We start from the raw sequence: 19,430 nt of genomic DNA on the forward strand, positions 1-19,430 counted from the left end.
AAAAGCACTGATTAAAATTACTAATTTTGTGATTTTAACTATGGTAATAAAGCCATACCAAGATACCATTCTTAAATATATATTGAGAAATGTACCTCTGCTAAATTTAAAAAAATACTTAAAATGCTGTCCCAATGCATTGACTAGTGGTAGATTTTATGTTTAGCAATGTTGGAGTTTGATTGGAACCAAGATAAAGATTTCTCTAAACTAGTGCAGTTTTGATCTGGGTTGCTGATTTGTAAATAAACTAGAAACTCTTGGCCTTGTACAGTATTTAGTCTTCATGTCTAGTTCTCAGAATTATAAGCTGTTTGTTATCTTCTGCATGTGTGTTGAGCACCCATTTCACTTGCCTTCCTGTTTAATTGCAAACTGTTTGGCTTTCATACCCAGTTACAGTACAAACAAGAATAAGAAGCTAAAGCCATTTCTGATGAAAGGGTTATTGACCTGAAACACAAACTCTGTTTTTTCTCTCCATAGTTGTGACCTGACCTGCTGCGCATTTTCAGCAGTTTCTGTTTTTATCATGGAGCCACAGTATCTCGCTGCCAATTTCCACTGATGCAAATAACCTGTCTCAATACTTTTCCATGGTTTGGTCAGCCATGTAATTAATGAATGCCAAAAAAATTGACTGTGATCCTGACAGTTATCTTCTTGATTTCACTATCTAGTTAGGTACTAAGTAGTAAACCCCCATAATGAATTAAATCATATTGCTTTTGGTGGGGGGGGGGGGTTACTATTGAGCTTCTGGAATTTGTTCAACTCGTGCTATGTAGGACAGGAATTTGAAGACATTTTGGAGGAAAAAAAAGCTGATCCCTTTGTTCCTCAAGAGAGGAGTAAAAATTGATAAGGTTGTTATGAGACTTGTAGGTTTTACTGATCTTTCTCTGCTCCATATTGACTGTGGTTAATTTTTGCAATATGAGTAACATGGTAAATTGGAATTTAAGCACACTGATAACTTGAAAGCTATGAATTATGAGGAACAGACTGTTTGTATCAACTAATACAATGTGTAATCCTAGGGGTCCAAAAGTAAGAAAACAAAAAGCCATTGACCTGATACGTTAACCTTATTTCTTTCTTCACAGATGCTGCTGGACCTGAGTATTTATAGCATTCTCTGTTTTTACTCTTTAGAGTGTTCAGTTAAAACAACTTTATGAGGAGGATTTCAGACATGATGCATTGTGCAGTAAAATATTTGTTACAATTATAATGGGGAATTAAAAAATAATGTTTATGTTGTAGCGGTTGCTACCGCGGAATAAACAAGACTCTACTCGGAGGATTGCCAAACAGAACTGGTTTATTTTCCCGCCTTGCGCAGGCCCTTTAAGGGAGAATGTTCCCACCCAAAAAAACCGGCAATGACCTAAGTCCTACATCATCAGGACTTTCCCGCGCGCAGGTTCTCCCCGTCGCTCGGAAAGATGAGGCCCGCCGCCATCTTGGGCCTCGTCGCTCCGACGCCACGCGACCTGACTGCCGAGCCGGTTCGCCCGACTAGACGGTGAGTTGCCACAATGTGCATATTTCTAATTGCACTGGAACTAATTCATCATTGAATTGGTAGCACTATAATGGCAAGGAAGCTCTATTTTCACTGTAGTGTCTTCACACATCCTACAAAAGACTTGTTTCCATTACTTGCAAATACTGCTTTTTACTGTATTGTTCATTGGTGCAACCCTTGGATACCTGGAAGGTCCAATGGCCACCTGCTGCATGGCAAATCCTTTGCTGATTGACTCTACATTTTTCAAACTCCACTCGAAACTCCTAGACCTAGGACTCTGCAGCCCCTCTGCAACTGGATCCTTGGTTTCCTGACCACTAGACCACAATCGGTAAGGATAGGCAATGACACCACTACCATAATTACCTTCAACACCTGTACCCCACAAGGCTGCATCTCAGCCCCTTTACTATGCTCCCTATGCACTAATGACTGTGCAGCCAAATTACGCCATTTATTGCTTAGCGGATTACACCACCGTTGTGGTCTGGGTCTCAAACAATGACTACACAGAGTACAGGAAGGAGATAGAGGAGTCTAGTGGCATGGTGTCAAGACAATGACCTTTACCTCAATGTCAACAAAATGAAGGAGCTGGTCATTGACTTCAGGAAGTGAAGTGGAGGATACCCCACTTCGCTGTGTTTGGTGTTGTTAGACTCCTGAGTTGGGTGATGGGACAATCTTTGACAAACTATTACAAAGAATTTAAGCAAATAAAATTATTTAATTATTGATTAAAAATCACACAATACTGAGCTAAAAATATAAAAGTAGCACAGTTACAAAAAATAATGTTGACAGCAAGGTAATTTGGGGAAAGAACTTGAATAGCTTCAGTTCTCGAAAGTGGGAGAACTTCTTGAGTTAAAGTCCCAACTCTGCAGCTTTGCAGTGTTCAAAGCAACATTGTTTTATAGCTAATGCCAATCCGGTGAATTACTCCTGTGCCCTGGTCCATCCTTGCAACAATCTTGAAATCTTGACTGTAATCTGCAGATATTCCAAGCTGATCACATCCTGTATGCCAATGCACTGCCACTAACCTTGGACATTAATGTTGGACTCAGTGTTGTTGACTCCCTCTCTTTTATTTATGTTGTGTCATCTCTGATTTAACCTACCAATCCTCTGCATATTTATCTTGACTCTTGTGCCAGACCCAAGCTCTTTATTTCTTTATTTTGCATTGGCCCTCCACTTATGCATTTATCAACTTGGCCTCCTTACCAACCATTTTCTATCCTACCCCTACAAAAACTCATTCAATTCCTACCACAGCCCATTCCTATTCCTCTGCTTTGTTTCAAAATAAGCAAAAAAAAAGTGTATGTTTGGGGGCTGGTGGGGGGGAGGCAGAAGGAGAAAATTACTCCAATGTGTAACATATATAAACAAGCATGACATAAATTTAATTGAAGTGAATTAGAAGCAAACATTTGGCTTAATGAATACAATTTAGCCCTGATTACAGACTTGGCTGCAAACTGGGCATGATTGAGAATAAGAAATTACAAAGAGAGAGATTGCTGAGTGAGTAGGCAGAACTCTTTACTTCCAAGTTCATTGTGGGGTCAATGACAAATTAGCGTTTTAGTTGATGTCAAGACACAATGGATTCTACAAAAATATTTTTAAAAAATGCAGATGCAGCAAATTGGAATAAAAAGAAATGTCTCGCAGTGTTAGCGACCTGGGTTTGATCCAAACCTTGGTGCTGTGTGGAGTTTGCAAGTTCTTGCTGTACCTGCATGTGACTTTTCCCGAGTGCTCTACTTTGCTCTCATAAGCCAAAGATGTGCTGGTTAGTAGATTAATCGGCAATTATATATTGTCCCTACTAGTGTAGGTGGGTGCAGGAAAATTGGAGAGGAGTTGATGGGGATGTGAGAGGAAAGGTAAGATTAATGTAGAATGGCACTTGATCAACATGGACAGGAGGGGCCAAAAGGCCTGTTTCTGTACTGTCTGACTCTGAGTCAGACAATACAGAAACAAATATTTGTTTGATTTTATTTTTTCATATATATATATATATGCTTTTTAATTATTACTTTCAGGTAACAAATGGATCCCTCAATGAATCTCTTGCAATCCTCTCAGAAACTTGTAAAACATGGTTCAATAGATTGATGGTTGCAACTGGTATAGTTTGTACGTACTTTTATGATTTTCTAAAGGAGAAATTAAAAGCAGGCTTGTTTGAATTTAATCAGATCAAAAAGCTAAGTATTTGTCTTTGTGATATTGCCAATGAAGAAAAATAGAGGAAAATTAAACAAAATGAATATCAGAAAACCTGTAGATGCTGGAAATCTAACAGAAAAACAAAACATGCTAGAAATACTCGGCAGCTCAGGCCACACCTGTGGAAAGAGGAACAGAGTTGATGTACGGAGTAGAAGACCTTTCGTCAGCACTGGGAAGGAGAGAAAAAGTAAATTCAGGACAATGTGCAGAAATATTGTTAAATTTAACAATATCCCTCTGTACTTGTTAAATTGCCTTTTAAACATGTATAACTTTAAATAGCCTAATGAAGGATGGTCTTCTCACAAGGATCTAAAATACTATCAGGTGATATAAAAATTGGAGTTCACAGAACTGAATTTTAGAAACAAAATTCAAAGTGCTAATGTTATTATATGTTACTTTTAGTGCATGCAACCGAGGATAAAATTCTGCCCAAAGATCTCTTAAATGTCTACCTTGTATGATAATTACAACTTCGACATCTTAAATGATCAATCTTGTACTGTGCCTCAAGCTCAACATGTTGTGATTCACAATTGTGGTCCCATTTTAAACATGTTGCTAGTATGGGCTGTTTAGCTTCTCAAATAAACAGACATGATATTGAAGATGTTTATTTTATTAATTATTAGAACCTATGAACAGAAGGAAAGGAATAGAAGGATACTATCCTTATACAGGATAGATATAAGTATAGAACTGATTGCTAAATATGAGGAATAGGCAGTTACATGAACTGTTCACGTGTAGTATTTCAGTCTGACACAATTAAGTAGCCACAAAGTACCACTTCCATATTCTGTGTTTCCAGTCACATTCAACCCCTCCTCCCAAGAATAAGTTTAAGTATTCCATTGCAAAGTAATTGAGAAAGGAAAGAAGCAGGGAATTTTATCTTGTAATTGGTATGATTGGTTTTTTTTGTGTGGAGTAAATGATAACCTCTATCAAAACTGAATGAGTCTGTGAAATTCAATAATTAAAATAAATTGCCACCAGGTTTTGCATGGGGAAAAAAACCCAGATAAAATCAGATGCTTTGCAGAAATGAACATAACCTTATTCCAAACTCTTTGTGTCCTAATATTGACTGAGGCATTTCTGATGAAGAGGAAAAGGTTAAAGTTGTACATTATTTCTTTTATGGGAAACAATAGAGTACAGCTGAGTAATTTTCTTTTGAAAAAGAGACTACTTTGACGGTGTAATGAAATATTTAGTACTGCTTTTCCACTAGTATCAGTACAGATTGTGCCTGTCATTGAACTACTACTGTGCAGAAACTGTAGCACAGCCCTCAGCTCAGCAGAGCCCTGACTGTGGGTCACCTGTGCTGCACTGATGGGCAATCCCACTGAACCCAAGAGCACTTTACCCAAGGTGCAAGTATAACTGAGCAATTGACAAGAATTGACTGCTGCTGAGAGAAAGGTAGGTAGAGCTTTTTAGTTAATCTAATTAAATTAATTTAAACTTTCTTGGTTGTTTTAAAGTATTTTTTTAAGCAGTGTTCAAGTATTCTTTGTCAGCAGTGAGCTAGAATCATGCCTTACTGGTTGTAAAAGATGGTCTGTTAGCATGGCTGGCTACTTGCTCTGGGCAATGCTGATGAGCTGGTTACTAGTTTTCCAGTGGAAAACCCCACTCTGGACTATACTGGAAGAAACAGCATTGTCCAGGCTACTGGCAGCCAAGACGGGGAGAGATTTACCCTGGTAACTTTTGGAATGGAAGGTCATGAAGCCAAATAAAAACCAGCATTGATCAATCTCATTTGAGGTTTTGGTATGTTTCTCAGTCCTCTTGTTTCTGTAGGCCTTGCATATGGATCTTTTTCAGGTTGTTCTTGCATGGGATCTGATCCCATGAACCCAAGTTCTTTGCAATGGAAAGCAACTTAAGTGAGGTTTTCTTAGGAACTGCTCCATATTAGCCTTTTGCTAGCTTCTGCCACATGGCTTTTATGAAACCCACAACAAATACTGCAGGATGTGTGAAAACTAACTGCTGAGAGCAGAATTAATGAAGCTTTTAACATACAACTGAAAGCTGAGCTGAGATGGTGAGAAAATACTGTGGAAAATATTATAAGAGATGAAAGGCTCTGGTAAAAAGAAATTAAGTGTCTTTCTAATAGATAACAAGTGTATTAAAATGAAAAGTCGGGAAAAACAATGAGGGTCATTGTACCAAATTAAACATCAGACTTGAAAAGAAAACCTGCAAATGTGTTGAGCATTCAAAGCTATTTGGAGAATGAGAAGAATTAATAGTTGGTATTGGGTACCATCTAGTAATTGGTGGTGTGATGGACAATGAAGAATGTTGTCTAAGGTTACAAAAGGATCCACTTCAACTGGAAAAGTGAGCAAAGGATTAGCAGATGGCATTTAACTTGGACAAGTATGCACTGATGCATTTTGGAAAGTTAAACCAGGACAGGACTTGCACAGTAAATGCTAGGGCGCTGGGAATGGTTGTAAAACCAAAAGACCTAGGGTAGAAGTACATAATTTCCTGAAAGTGGTGACACAAGTAGACCAGCCGGTAAAGAAAGCTCACGGCTTGCTTGCCTTCATCGGACAAGGCATTGAGTGTAAGGGTTGAGTTGTCATGTTACAGCTGTATAGGATGTTGGTGAGATTGCACCTGGAATATTATGTGCAGTTGGGTCGCAAGGATGTGATTAAGGTAGAGGGGATGCAGAAAAGGTTCACAAGGATGTTGCCAGGACTGGAGGGTTTGAGTTATAAGGAGAGATTGGATAGGCTGAGGCTGTTTTCCTTGGATCGAAGGTGACTGAGAGGTGATCATAAGGGACATGGATAAGGTGGATGGCCGTGGTCTTTCTCCCAGGGTAGGGAGGACTAAAACTAGAGGGCATACATATAATGTGAGAGGGGAAAGACTTAAAAGGGACCTGAGAGGCAAGTTTTTTCATACAGAGGGTAGTGGGTATATGGAAAGAGCTGCCAGAAGTAGTAAAGGTGGGTACAATTACAACATTTAAAAGACATTTGGACAGGTATATGGATAGGAAATGTTTAGGGGTATGTGGGCCAAATACAGGCAAATACGACTGGCTCAGGCAGGCACCTTAGTCAGCATGGACAAATTAGGCCAAAGGGCCTGATTCTGTGCTGTATGACTCTGAATTATAATGGAGACATGATTTGGATTTGTACACAACTGGAAATGTATACTCTTAGTTACAGCACTTTCAAGGGAGTTAGAGCAGTGAAAAGGGTTTAGTTGGAACCACTTTACACTGATGCTAAACTTACATTGTGAATGTATTTTTGTGTAAATACTGACTCCATTAAATAACTGAATTCTGGTTATGCTCCAATCAGATTACATATTAATTACAGAAAATGGTCAGCATCTGAAAGGGAAACTAATGTTGCTTTACAATCAGTTTTTGATGCAAGGTCTACAAGCCAATTCCAACACTTCCATTTCTGATATCTGCTTATTTTTATTTTCCTCACTTCTTGTGTTTGTCGTCTTAGAGAGAAAATATATCTGAGTTTATAGAGGTTGTTTAAAGTGGGTATTTTTTTAAAAAATTGTTTCATGTGACATATTGTGAAGAATTTACTTGCCAATGAACTTGCATTGCTCATAGAGTACTCATGGATAACAAGTTTTCTATGCAGGCTGCAATTGCAAAATGCATAATGAGAAGAAAATGCAGATGACTGTACATATGAAGAGGATAAATTAGGAGGTTAATAAATTACAATAATGCAGTGATAAATTGTTCCACTCAATCCAACCAACCCATTACCAGTGTTTATGCTGCAGTTTAACCTCTTCCCATCCTACTATGTCTAATTCCATAAAGATTTTCCCTTCTCTCTCGTGAGCTTATCTGGCTTCTTCCTAAGTGTATCTGTACTGTTGTCTTTAAATGTGTCTTGTGATAGTTCTACGTTCTGGCCACTGTCTAGATCAAGAAGTCTTTTTTTTTCATAAAATTTCTGTTTGATTTCCTGCATTGGTGGCCTCTAGATTTCGGTATTTTGCTAAGTATTTTAATTTGCCAGGTACTAACTTTGATTTTGTCCTGTTCCTTTCTTGAAGGTCATTCTGCATTCACTCTCAATTCACACCTCAGTGCACAGTAAGTACTGCGAGCTGAGTCCGCTATTTAACAGTATCTTTATGCAGGTCTTCATATCGTGTTAGTGCAAGTTGTAGAGTTTAACCCTTTTTTATAATGAAAGGACTTTATAGAAAAAGAAGAACCAATAAAAATATATTTAAATGAAATCATTTTCTGTTTGATTTCCTACATTATGGCCTTTAGACTTCAGTATTTTACTAAATATTTTAACCTGCCAGATATTAACTTTGAAGATGAACACAGAATGGGCCTCTATTCCATTATGTTAAATTATTTTAAAATACTTTTGACCTCAGTGATGTCATTAGTCAAAAACATTGCCTTTCTCTGTAGCTGTATGCTTTTAAACATTTTTTTCTTCCTTTCTTTTTGTCTTTGTCAGAATGTTGTTTTCTCATCACTGTTCTGTCATTGTGCTTATATACCTCTTAAAAATGTTCTGTTATTTATTTTCTCATATCTTTTTATCTTGTTTTAAATTTGAGAAGATATTACGTGGCAGTCACCATGTATTCGGTTGGAAATGGATGTAGGGACAAGGATCTTTTGTAGGGGAGAAGGTGATCATCCAAGAACTGTAGTACATGTTGGTGACATGCAGAGAAACCATGATCTGGGACCTGGGCTCAAAAAGTATATGGGAAGGCACATGATTTCAGACAGTGGAAGGGAGTATTTATTTAAAAGCTGTATCTTTTCTTATCTGGCTATCAAATGCCATTCAAGAGAGAACATTGGAACATAAGAAATAGGATTAGGGGTATGTCTTCTGACCTGACCCCTTGAGCCTGCTTTGCCATTCAATAAGGTCACAGCTTTTGGCCTCAGCTTCAATAAGTTTATTTTGGTTTGTCAGGGTTAAAAATAACACACACTTTTAATTTGGGCTATAACATTTTATTGTTGACTCTCAGTCCATTTGGTTAAACGATTAAGGTTGGGAATTCATCATCATACCAGGAATTGTAAGTGCAGCATGCTAGTATTCCAATCTACGAGGCAGGTCCTCATTGTGGTAATTAGAAATATAAGGGCAATTATCTAGGGTAAGATAAATTCTTGTCCATTTTAAGTGACTTTTTCAAATGTTGTAAAAAGAATTGCATTTCAGTTTAAGATAAATTCACTGGTCTCTTGCTTGTGATGGGGTGCTGAGCTCACAGAAGATGTGAGCTGCTGAATTACAGCCATGTTATTACAGCCCAATCTCTCAGTCAATCTTCTGTTCATAGAATCGTATTTCCCAGCTCCTGTGGTATCCCTTTGGGGAAATGTACGTCTTCTGGTTATCCGATCCCCTAACGCTGAAAGCAAGTTGAGGTGATGAAAGGGATATAGTGACTGAAATTTATCCTCTGTTGTATGCATTGAATGACAAATGTACTGTTAAGCTCGTGATGTGTGGGCATTGAGTTACACTTCTGAAATTTAATTCTATTTTCATACATAGTTCTGTGCCAATATGATTCAGTGCTGAGAGGTGTCTGTCACATGCTTATCTCCTAGAATCCAAGTTAAAACAGCAGCAAATAAACATATTTGTTAATGCTTGAGCATGGTGTAAATTCACACTGTGCTTGTATTTGGAAGTTGATTACGACTCACATTACATCATGGGCAAGCAATTATTTTTGAAAGCATTGAACTATGAATGTCTGTGGTCCATGACCATCACCATATAGAAAGCTACAGAAAAAGCTACTAATAGAGATCCATTATAGAGTATCTCTGATATAACATAAACATCTTAAGAATACTTTAGGGGAGAGTTAGTGTACAAGATTGACTCAGAGCCACATAAGGAAATATTATGGTAGTGTCTTCAGGGTTATCAATTTACTACACTAAGATGAATAGTCCATTTGTAATCCTGACAGCTAGGTCATTACAAATTACCTAGAGGGCTAAATAAATTAACAAGGGCAAGAAATATTATGGTTCGTAACATCCCAAGCACCAAAAGAATTTTTTCTAACAAGAATAATTTATTTTCTGCAGCGATGAAAATGGATTTTGTCAGCCATACAGGGGAGTTGCATGTGCTCGATTCATTAAAAACCAGAATGTTTATGTGGATTCCCTCCAGATGCAGGGAGAAATTGAAAAACAAATTATAGGTAAGTTCAGCAAAGGAATAATCATTTATACTTCTCTCCACTGTAAGAAGAAACAGTAACATTTTTATTATTCTCTGGGATTATATGTCAACCTCACAGCATTTTCATATTAATATAAACTCTGATTCTTTTCATGTTTAAATAACATGTTTTTGTGACATTTGCATTTATTTAATCAATGAAAGGTGTCAAACCTGAAATATTAACACTGATTCTCCTTCCAAAAATGCTTCCCGATCTGTTGAGTGTTTATAATGTTTTTGGTTTTATTTTGGTTTTCTAGCATCTGCAGGTCTTTTTAAAGATCTAATTCTTATTGGTTGTGTTAACTTTTGTACTTGTCTCTGTTTCACAAGAGTTGTTTAGTGATATAGGGTTATATCTTTCAAAACTAACATAATTAAAAGTGAAAACTAAAGTAGACTTGCCAATCTGAAAATAAAACCCTCTTAAGTTTTTAATATTTAGTAGACAGGAGCTGAAGAATTTAAATGCTGACCAATAAAAGACGAGCAGAACTGCCCAAGTGTAGTGTTCAGTAGTTTGTCTGCTGTTTGCAATTATAAAAGCTGTTGTGCTGTTATAAATCTGAACTTGACTTTGAGGAAAAATTGGAAGTTTTTTTTATCCTAGATATATTTGCAAGTAGTGGTGGAAGTATTGGTGCTAACTATGTTTGTAGCGAGTAGGTTGGCTGTTTGAGGAAGCTATAGAGAGACTGGAAATTCTTCAATATTAGGATAAGTGTGCTTTAGCTGCAGCTTTGTGCAAGGATGCCCAGCAGCCATATTCTGTTGCACGCAAGGCTTAAGGGGCTGTACACAATAAAATAGGGCTTGGGTTAGTTGCCTCACTGTGGAGGAGAAAAGGGAGGGGTTGTAATCAGGACCTGGAGGATAGGGTATTGTGCACTAGGGCAGCATCTTTAGGAAAGCATTGGGGAATGGAGCATTGGTGGTTAAGTGTGTAGCTCTACAGTTACATTGTAGGGAAAGATTGGACAAACAATTGGGTGGTGTGTAGCTGTATGATCACATTCCAATCTGGGGAGGTGGACAGATGTTCAGTCAAGGAAGTTGGACCAATTCAAATCAGTGGAGTGGAGAAGCCAGGTGGAGGAATGGGACTCTAGGAACTTTGGCAATGGAGGTGGGAGCAGACACCAAGGAAGGTACTTAAAGAAGGGTCTACCCATAAGGCATTGGGCAACTCTGACTCACAGCACATAGGCCAGATACCCTGTGTATGCAATAGATACCAGGAGCGGTAGTTTATTCATCCAGCTATAAGAAAGTGCTATTACAAACATCATTACTGGTCTCAGTTGCCCAGTCAAGTCTTGGTCCAATGTGAGTGGATCATGCCGTTTCTGGGCATTAAATGCAGAAACAAATTTTGTGCAATTAGCATCAAAATGTACATTGCTTCTCATAAGCATAGAGAATCTTTGGTTGAGTTTGTGGGAAGTGATTTATGTGAATGCAAAGGACATTTTATATAAAACTCTCATACTTATTGAGCAAAAGGCAAAATAATTTTTGGCCTAATATACTTTTGCTTTCTACTAACGTGGGCAGAAAAAGTTTAGAGTATTGTCTGTTTTGCATTACCATCAAAGGCATCCAGCAATGACCATTTCTTATTCTGAATAAAGTTTTCAGAATTGTTTTGGCAAGAAGGAGCACCCATTAGGTACTTGTGCATCACTTTAAGCATCTAGGTGAAAAGAGTAATATTACTGGTACTCATGGATAGTAAACGGTTAGAAGTGCAGGATTCCCCGAAGTTCTAACTTAGAACAGAATAAACTTTGCAGGAATAAGAACGGAGAAATGCACAGCAGATTGAGCTGCACCAGTGTGGAAGGGAATAGAGCTGAGGTTTTGGGTTAAGGGCATTTCATCAAACTGGAGAAGTGAGAAGACGTGTGTTTTAATTTGCAGGGAGATGAAACTGGAGAGGACAGAGAGAATATCTGTGTGATATAGAATAAAGTTATCAAGATAACAATTACTTTAAAAATTAGCTGTTGGAACAATTACAGAAATAATTTTGAAATAAATTAAACTGAAACAAGAAGCTGTAGCCACGTCTTTGGGAATGAAAGGCACAGGTTTACTAACCTTGTTAAGCTCAATATTAAGTCCTGAGGGCATAACGTTTCTAGCTGGAAGATAACGCAGTGATCTTGCTTGAGTCAGATTTACTTCGAAGGCCTGCAGTGTTTGCTTAAGTTTTGCTTTTTTTTTGTTGTTAAGCATTTTAAAATTGCCACAAGCATCTCAAAAACCTGTAGGGTCGCAGTTGCTTTATTATAATAGATGGAATCTCTATGCCACAAGGAAATATTGTTTAGATTTGCTATATTTCCATTCTTGTGCTTCTTTCTTTCTCTTGCTTGATTTGTTTCTCTAATCACCAAACTTTGAGAATGTTATTCATAACCTTAGCATCACTACACCATGCACTGCTCTCATTGGTGGTATAATAATTGTTTCAGGAGTGTATTTCTGATGCCTTTAAATGACGTGGAGCCCCTCAGATAAATACCAGATATACATTGACTCATAGTTGTAGATTCATACAGCATAGAAATAAACCCTTCGGCGCACCCTGTCCATGCCCACCATCAAATACCTATCTATATTAGTTACATTTACCAGAACTTCGTAGCTTTCTATTTCTTGGCAAGAATATGTTTTAAATATATACAGTAAGCGATGCATTTGATTCTCCACTGGCTTATCATTTTGTTCAATAGATCTTTACTTTTCTATCTTCCATATTTCATTACAACATAGAAGGAGGCCATTTCAGTTGATCGAGTCCAACTCAGAGAGCAATCCTATTCTGCTACTAATTTTACCCTGGAATCCTTTCTCTTCATATTCCCATCAACTCCTCCGAGATTGTACCACTCAATTATGCACTGGGGGCAATTTACAATGGCCAACTAACTACCAATCTGTACTTCTTTGAGATGTGGGAGAAAACTGGAGCATTCAGAGGAAACCCACGTGGTCAGAGGGGGAAGATGCAAACTCCACACAGACAGCACTGGAGGTCAGGACTGAACCCGGGTCACTGGATCTATGAGGCAGCAGTTCTACTAGCTGCACCACTAAACTTTGGGGGTTAGAGTTGAATATTAATTTCCTTATAACATAGAGACTTCCATGTATTAAATTGAAGGAATTACCATCCTAGAGGTATTTGAGACGCTTGTGGTAATTGAAAAATGCTCAAATGAAGAAGAATAATGAAAAGTATGGAATTGATTGCAAGATTGCAGGCACTATACCACAGACTGAAAATTTGAAGTTGTTATGAATGGATATGTTGAATCTCTGCTGTTTGTTGCAATTTTCTGCAATATTTCCTCTGAATTAGCTAAGGGTGCTAAATAGGTGGTGTGCATCTGTGTAATGCTGTATCCAAGGATGGACAACCTTTAGTCCTCTTTGTAGCTTAGCCAATATTAGGAAAAAAAATGAATCTTGAGGGTTGGTAGGGAGTGGATAAAATATGATCCCTGTGAATTTTAATGTGGATTTTAAAGGAAAATCAAAGTGGTCAGATTGAAAGACAATACTGTGCTCATAAAGTTTTAAGAACCAAACAATCTAAATGATTTAAGAAAAGAATTGAAGCCATAAAATGATAAATATATTATAAACTAAGATCAAAACACAGTTGTTGGCTTGGTTTGCTTATATAAAGTACAAGTGAACAAATTGTTGAGAGATGAGAGATTTAAGATGAAGAACATGTTGATATTAGCAATTTTTCTGTTTTGGAGGAATAAACAGCACGTATCATTGAATGAGCAGTGGATTTCAATTAATCTTTGTACTCTGTTTAAAAGTACCTTTTTAGGCTTTAAATGTAAAGGTCATAGGGTACAACAGCCCAACTAAATTCCACACATTTACTTCAGTTATATTTTGGCTCTTGAGCACCATTATTCTTACTTGATGATTTGTTTATGAATTATTTTAATTTAGATAGGTTGCAGTTAGAAATAAGCAATCAACTGGGACAAGGGATTTATTATGTTGAATCATAGGCTTTGTATAGCCCTGGCATATTAACATGTGTTTTCCATTTCAGCGGCACTGAAGATGAATGTTACTTCCACGCTGCTTTCCGATCAGTGCTCACAATTTGCTATTCCAGCTTTCTGTTATTTTGTGTTCCCACTCTGTGATGGCAATTCCCATATTCCCAAGCCAAGGGAATTATGTCGGGTTGAGTGTGACGTTCTGGAAAGTGATCTGTGCAGAGCAGAATACATTATCGCAAGGTCAAACCCGCTTGTTCTTGTGCAGCTTCAGCTGCCAAATTGTGAGGACCTGCCACTCCCAGAAAGCCCAGAGTCTGCTGACTGCCTGAGAATTGGAATTTCTGTGGATAATAGCAGATGTAAGTATGAAAGAATGTATTTTATCTTGACAAAACCCATTAATAACTGATAAGACAGTTCCCTCTTTTTGACTAATAAGATGGTGTCTCAGACACCTGAATTGTTCAGACCATTTGAGCACACACTTTGATGGGCCACAAGTGAAAATACCCAGCTTAGCTCACAGACTAATAGAATATAGTAACCTGCGTTTCAAATATCAATACATAGGAATATTAGCTGTGCAGTGGAGCAAAGGCCATGACAACTACCCCTCCCCTCACCCCCATAATCATTTTTTTTTTGCTGTCAATTAAAGAACGCAACTGGTCAATTTGAGGTTGTCAACATCCATGGTCTGAGGATGGGAATCTTGTTTCGGATAATGAATAATGCATTATTCTGTGAATTAAGGAAGACTTTATTCCCTTAATGGACATACAATTTAACTATCAATAGATAATTACTAAATGAGTTCATTCGATATCAAATTGCAATTCGGATACATTATCAGAAGATTTGTATTGGTGTGTTTTGTAAAAGTTTTTAGATATTGTGGCTCTGTTAAAGGGTTTTTTCTGTTTATTTTTTTGGAAATATGCAAAAATATGAAGCGCTTACCACCAGGTTCAAAGACAGCTTTTATCCTGCTGTTAGAGACTATTGAACAGTCGCCTAACATAATAAGATGGATTTTTGACCTCACAATCTACCTTGTTATGGCTTTGCATCTTATCGTCTACCCGCAATGCACTTTCTCTATTACCGTATTCTACATGCTGTTACTGTTTTCCCTTGTACTATCTCAGTGCACTGTTGTAATGAAATGGTCTGTATGGATGGTATGCAAGTCAATTTTTTCACTGTACCTCTACATGTGACAATAATAAACCAATTTACCAATGTATTTACCACATTTGAGTACAAACAATTGGATATAGTTGCTTTCAAAAACTAATACTGGAAGTATTTTAAGAATGCACGTTTTAATCATTTTATTGAAGCAGGAATAGCTGAAGAATAAATGCTTCATTCTCAGTTTTAAATATCATTCAGTTGCATGTAATACTTTAGAACATATGCCACAGAAGGAATTTTGATTTAATTAATGATATTGCTGTAAAGCATGAATTTAATTTACTGAGACACAGATTCCATAGATGCATAATCTATGTGTTGATTATATCTGGGGACAGGGTGCTAAACGTGCCAGCTTTTGTAGGCTGTGCTTTTTTTCATGTTGTATCAGTGCTGAGGTAATGAAAGTTCTTTTAATACAAAATAACAGTTTGTACCCTGATACATGAATGGCGTTAATTTTCTGTGCCTAGCGGGGACTGAAGTGAACCAGAGCCACAGCCTTTACACAAAAGGTGTGTTTATAACTTTCACAGCTCAACACTTGATATCCTTGAGTTGAGAGAGAGGTCAAAGGCCTGCCTTTTTTTTCCCCTCCATTTTGGGAGTGTGCCAGTCAATGTGCAACACGTGGATTCCTGTTTTGTTGAGGAAACTCGCCTTACTTGTGTGTACTGTGTAAACTGGCAGAGGTTGTGGGGGCAGATAAATTAGGAACATTTAGGAGACTCTTAGACACATGAATGATAGAAAAATAGGGGGCTATGTGGGAGGGAAGGGTTAGGTAGATCTTAGAGCAGGATAAAATGTTGGCACAACATTGTGGGCCAAAGGGCCTGTACTGTAGTGTTCTATGTTCTAAGGCTTCACAGAAAAACCTTGAACTCCTTAAACTATATTATCGATACCATGACAATATTTTCAAGGGCATTTACTTCTCTCTATATGAGCATGCAAGATTGTATTGCTAATTCAGAATTCTTCTGAACGCAACCATGTGCCACTAAGAACCACTGATGCAACTTATTTCACAAGTAACAATGAAGAAGTATGACTTCACAATACTGATTTCAGATCGTGTTAATTCCATCAGTAACTCTGGAACAGCATTGTTTATGCATCACTTTGTATTGTTTCCAGAAGAAAGAATTACAGAAGGGCTCATTCAGTTGGGGCAGAGAGGGTGAGATCATGGATTTGATGGGCTTGGGGGTTTGGTAGGTGTGGAGTGAGTCATGACTGGATTAGCTTTCAGAAGAGGGTATAGACTAAGGAAGAGGTGATGTGCTGATGATTGTGGTTTGAGGGTGGGAATCGAATAGTGTCAAGAGGGGTTTTTCTTGAGGTGCCAAAAGATGAATGTCTGCATCTACTCATTCACTGTTGCATACCTCCTTGATCCAGCTGTTTCTATCTATGTTTAGCTTGTGGGTTTCCGGAGCACTTGGTAAACCGTCTGGTCTACATTCATTTTAAATCATTTTGCTAACTACGTGCTACTTTTCAACTGAATTTAAACAAACAAGTTAACATAATTGCATTAACAATTTTTTTAAAAAAAACCAACTAATTTTGAAGACAGTTGTTGCTCAGCACAGCCAAAGGGTCAAATCTGCACTACTGAGACTTGCATAATTCCTATAACAATAATAATTATGAGGAATGTTGCAGAACGTAATTTCAAATTATTTTAAAAAAACATTTCCATTGTGCAACACAAGCTAGAGAATAGCCTGGATGTTAGATCAAATCTTGTCATTCCCAGGTCACTGCCTTTTGGAAGATTACAGGGGACCATTACAGGAGACCACATTGCCTTGGGAGATCACCTTTGTGCACTTGGATGCAATTAGATCACTGTAGTGCAGTTCCTAAGTGGACTCTGCAAAGGTATCCTTAGGATACTCCCCACCACAATTCTTCTTGGATAGTCCATTGTAATTGAGGCTAAAATGCTTCCACTCCAGTTCTGTGGATTTGAGTTGACTATTGGAGCCAGTGTGTGTCCCTCCGATGGGGATGGAGGTGTCTGACAGGGCGGTGGGGTGGGTATTTATTGAGAGTGGGATTATGTGCTCTCTAGCCCAATGGACTTGTTGCTCTTAATGTCATCCCAAATGTTCCTCCTCCATTTTGAGTGGTAACAGATGGGGATCCCCAGCATTTGGGGTAGATGTTGGAATTTTTTTTTCAAGAATGTTTTGAAGGTGTGATTAGGAAGGCAATGCAATATTAACCTTTATTGCAAGGGGGTTGGAGTACAAAACTGAGGAAGTGTTGCTGAAACTCTGTGTGCTTTGGTAAGAACACATTTGCAGATTTGGTCTTCCTGGAGAAGGATATACCAACATTTGAGTCAGTGCAGTGTCAATTTATAAGATTGATTCCTGTAGTGAGTATTTGTCTAATGAACAGTGATTGGGGCAGTTTGGCTAATATTGAAGATTAGAAAGGTGTTCTCCTTGAGATATAGCAAGCTCTGAGTGAGCTTGAATGGAGAATCCAGATTTCAGGAGTTTAGTCTTTGACTAGAGTCACAGAATCATACAACATAGCCCAACTCGTCCATTCTAGCTGTGTTGCCCGGTGAGCTAATCCTATCTGCCCACGTTTGGCCCATAGCTCTCAAATTTTTGAGTGGATATTTGTAAAGCAAAAGATAAATTGTAAAGTAAGGAATGCACTCTATTAATAATTCACATCCTGCATAATAAATTTCATCAGTAGAAGCATGTAATTTGCAGTAATGGTTTGTAAACTTCAGTATTGCTGATGAGCTACAGCTGTGGTTAAAACGCTGAGATGTAAAGCATATCAGAGACCTATTCGCATTCTGTGCCAGCAAGCAATACAGTCATTACAGTGTTTCTCGTAATGTGAAATTTGAAATGTAGATTTATTGACATCCTCTCCACTGTGCTGAAGCAAAACACAATACTTAATGGCATCTTTTGGAACTAAAGGGCAATTGCGTGCTAATAAAACATTGCGTGATTGGGAACTCAAAACCATTTTCTGATTTCTCTGCAACTTTTATATTCTATATTTGGGTTATATTTTTGTACTACTATCACAGGAGGAAGGAATTACATTGATTTATTGTATTTGTCCAATTGCATTTTTTATATACACTTGAATAACAATGCCGATGTGAATTCAGCTTGTCTGTTTGTTATGTTGTGATTTTACGACATCAAATCCAAATGTTTTTTACTTGTGTACCTGTCTTGATAGTCAATATAGAACAAGGGGATCATCGTGTCCAAGCCTAATCATAATCTTGAGGTTGGTTGTGGTGACTGAATCATGTTCAGAGTAGGAGGTGATGTCTTCAATCTCCATCCATGTCTCCTTACTTAATATTCTTTGCTGCCTGAGCCACTGAAATCAGTTTAATCTGTATTGTGGATTTCTGTAGATCTTCCGTTATGAGCAGTAATTTTGCCTTTCAGATGGACCTCCCAAACCTGATCGAAATTATTCCATTGGATCTGGCGAAGACCTGTACAGTCCATTACGTAGAGATAAAAGTAGGTCTTCTGCTCTCATTCTGGTTAGAAAGTCAGAAAGTAACCATTTAGCAAGTTTCTTTTGCAGTAGACAATGCATGCACATTGGGTGAAGTAAATCGTAAATTCAATGTAGTTTTGGTGTGGGAGGAGGAGGAGGGACTGGAAGGCAAGGCAGTGGTTTGTACGCATTTCTGGCTGGTTGTACAGTCACTTTTCAAATTAATATAAGCAGTTTGCACTGCATGACCTCCATAGTCCTTTATTCATATGGTCAGGGAAAAGAACTCCTAGCAATCAAAAAGCATGTTTTACAAATTCAGGATATCCTGAATGTTCCACTATAATTAATTTCATTTCAAATTGAATTTGTATCTGCACTATTTGACTTACAAATTTCATAAATTTTTTGTATTAACACTTTATTTCCATTGTCTCCATCAGTGGTAGGGGAGGATACTGAGGGATAGGATTTATGTGCATTTGGAAAGGCATGGCCTGCTTAGGGACGGTCAGCAGGGCTTTGTGCGAGGCAGGTCATAAGGAAACAACATGGTCATAAACAACTGTACAACTTGAACACTTCCTGTAGATCTAATCTGCTGGCCTGAATTTTGATCAAAATAAA

At 37.8% G+C, this 19,430-nt stretch overlaps 1 protein-coding gene across 2 annotated transcripts in view; it reads left to right on the top strand.

Moving 5' to 3' along the window:
* LOC127572709 (tyrosine-protein kinase transmembrane receptor ROR2-like) overlaps positions 1–19,430 on the top strand; it is a 42,527-nt gene that overhangs the window by 12,204 nt on the left and 10,893 nt on the right. Inside the window, exons 2-4 of one of the 2 annotated variants that reach the window (XM_052020236.1) lie at positions 9,915–10,033; positions 14,144–14,455; positions 18,746–18,823. In XM_052020236.1, the coding sequence (XP_051876196.1) occupies positions 10,003–10,033; positions 14,144–14,455; positions 18,746–18,823 (421 nt within the window). In that variant the 5' untranslated portion in view covers positions 9,915–10,002. The remainder of the gene's footprint in view (positions 1–9,914; positions 10,034–14,143; positions 14,456–18,745; positions 18,824–19,430) is intronic. The other variant, XM_052020237.1, reaches the window with a different exon arrangement.

This window comes from Pristis pectinata, chromosome 7, assembly GCF_009764475.1.
Source record: "Pristis pectinata isolate sPriPec2 chromosome 7, sPriPec2.1.pri, whole genome shotgun sequence".
Lineage (NCBI taxonomy): Eukaryota > Metazoa > Chordata > Chondrichthyes > Rhinopristiformes > Pristidae > Pristis > Pristis pectinata.